The sequence below is a fragment of the Acanthisitta chloris genome, unplaced genomic scaffold (assembly GCF_000695815.1).
Source record: "Acanthisitta chloris isolate BGI_N310 unplaced genomic scaffold, ASM69581v1 scaffold6428, whole genome shotgun sequence".
NCBI classification, from domain to species: Eukaryota; Metazoa; Chordata; class Aves; order Passeriformes; family Acanthisittidae; genus Acanthisitta; species Acanthisitta chloris.
In genome coordinates this window covers 1,772-3,722 of record NW_008687480.1, presented here as the reverse complement: position 1 = coordinate 3,722, position 1,951 = coordinate 1,772, and the positions used below count along the sequence as shown (strand labels likewise).

Sequence of the window (1,951 nt, the reverse complement as noted above, 5' to 3'; positions counted from 1 at the left end):
AAAGAGTAAAATCAGAGTGTTTCAAAGGGGAACTCAGCATTACTTGTGCAGCTGAGTCTGCACTGGAATTTGGAACACTGGATAACACAATGTACAGGCAAAGTACTATTTCTGTTTCCCAGCAAGTACAGCAGATACCTACAGAACAGTGTCAGGTAAAAACATGCACATTTTAATCAACTGCAAGTCAATTTAAGTTGTAAGCAAGAACTTCCTGTTGTACAATTCTAGTTAAAAAACCCAAACCACAAAACCCAAACCGCTCTGAAAATAATTCCTTACAAACTGGCTCTGACTTACTTTTAAATGAGCAATTTGGTAACTTTGGTAAGAAAAAGTAATCAGCAGCCTCAAGTTTGAAAAAAATAATCTGATCATTACTTGTGCTAATATCTGAAGTTGTGTGTTATGGATTCAGTTTTCAGAGGAAGTTATGCAGCAGCATTAAAATGCCAAGAACATTAAACAATATCCAAGAGATCCAAGGATGCTATATACAGCTTCTGTAACATAAATAAACACATGCTAACTGCATTGAACACCACATCATGCAAGTATTACCTCCCCTAGATACACATGCAAAGTTTAAATTAGAATCATCTGCATAATTTTGTTGCATTCATGATTAAGTCTTTCAGTCCCACAGCAACTGTTTCCAAGCAATAAGCACTTTAGTGCTAAAATATTTTAAAGCAAGTGTGCAGGTTACAGAAAGAATCCCAAGTGTAACAAATGATTTTCAGCCAAGGGGAAGTAACTGAAAGGGCCTTGTGATCCTGCTGATAAATAATGTAGGCTGCATTTTCCCTCTGCAGTGTTTCTGTCTCTCCAGCTGTAGCACCTCACATGACAGGAATGACTATTTTGCAACATCAGAACTGAACTTCATCTCTCAGGTGTATCCAGTTCAAAGCATCTTTTTCAAGTATTTGCTGGATTTTTTGTAAAATACTTGATATGGACCAGACCTCCTTCATTTTTCAACTTCTAAAATAACTACACCGACAATTACTGGATCCTTCCAACAAAGCCAATAGTTTTTTTGGGTTTTGGATTTTTTAAGCAAGTGTTAGGCTACAGTTTAAAATAAAATGTTTCACAGGATTATGATCAAGCACCACTGATTACAAGAGCTCAGATGGTACAGCTCTGCTTGGTTTTTTAAGAAGTTCTGCCCCAAAGCAGAAAGCAAACATGGGAGAAGGAGTCAGGATTCTGCAGACAGCTGCCCACGTTTGAGAGTCCCCAGTACCAACAGAAGCCACAAGCAAGAAGCTACACACACCTCAACACTGCAGAAAATCTCTCTGGCCTCAGTGATGTGTGCATATTTAGGTTCTTCAACAAGAAAAGTCTTACACACCACGCGAAAAAAGGAGGTCACCCCTACACACACTATTGGTTTTGGACTTGTGCTACTTGGTGAACATTTTAGGGTAACTCTTGAGAAACAATTTTACCTTTTGATATTTGTTCGGGAGTTCCTGTGGGACATGTAAGTGAGAGTTCTGTGCAAAAATATTGGCTGCAGGGGAAAAAAAAGAAAGAAAAGGTTATGTCTTCATTAAAACTTCCTACAAGCCCAAAGTAAAGGATTACAAAGACCAACTACTCACTGCTATTAGATTCCGGGTACGGAGGAATCTGTATATCTGTGTTGGTTCTAAGGAAAAGAAACACATGTTATAACCCAGAGTAACTCACACCTCCAGAAACAGCCTTGCAGTGACAGCACCTAACTTAGCACCTTGACTACTCTGAAGCAATGATCACAAAAGTCATCATTTCAGTGAACCATCACAACGTCCAAAGAGCTCCAAATTAACACGTCAAAGGTCAATTCTGCTACTCCGTAACTCCAAGCAACTTCTCCTTTAAGCTGCCATAAACCACAACCCAGCTCTGCTCTTGCTTTCCACAAAATGTGTCTCTTACAGGCTTTATATGAAAG

The 1,951-nt window shown here is 39.0% G+C and overlaps 1 protein-coding gene across 1 annotated transcript in view; it reads right to left on the bottom strand.

Moving 5' to 3' along the window:
• The window catches only part of SUZ12 (SUZ12 polycomb repressive complex 2 subunit), a 16,481-nt gene extending 14,799 nt beyond the window's left edge, over positions 1-1,682 (bottom strand). Inside the window, exons 1-2 of the mRNA XM_009080597.1 lie at positions 1,617-1,682; positions 1,461-1,525 (exon numbers count right to left, since the gene is read on the bottom strand). Coding sequence (XP_009078845.1) covers positions 1,461-1,525; positions 1,617-1,682 — 131 coding nt within the window. The remainder of the gene's footprint in view (positions 1-1,460; positions 1,526-1,616) is intronic.
• Positions 1,683-1,951: the final 269 nt, after the last annotated feature.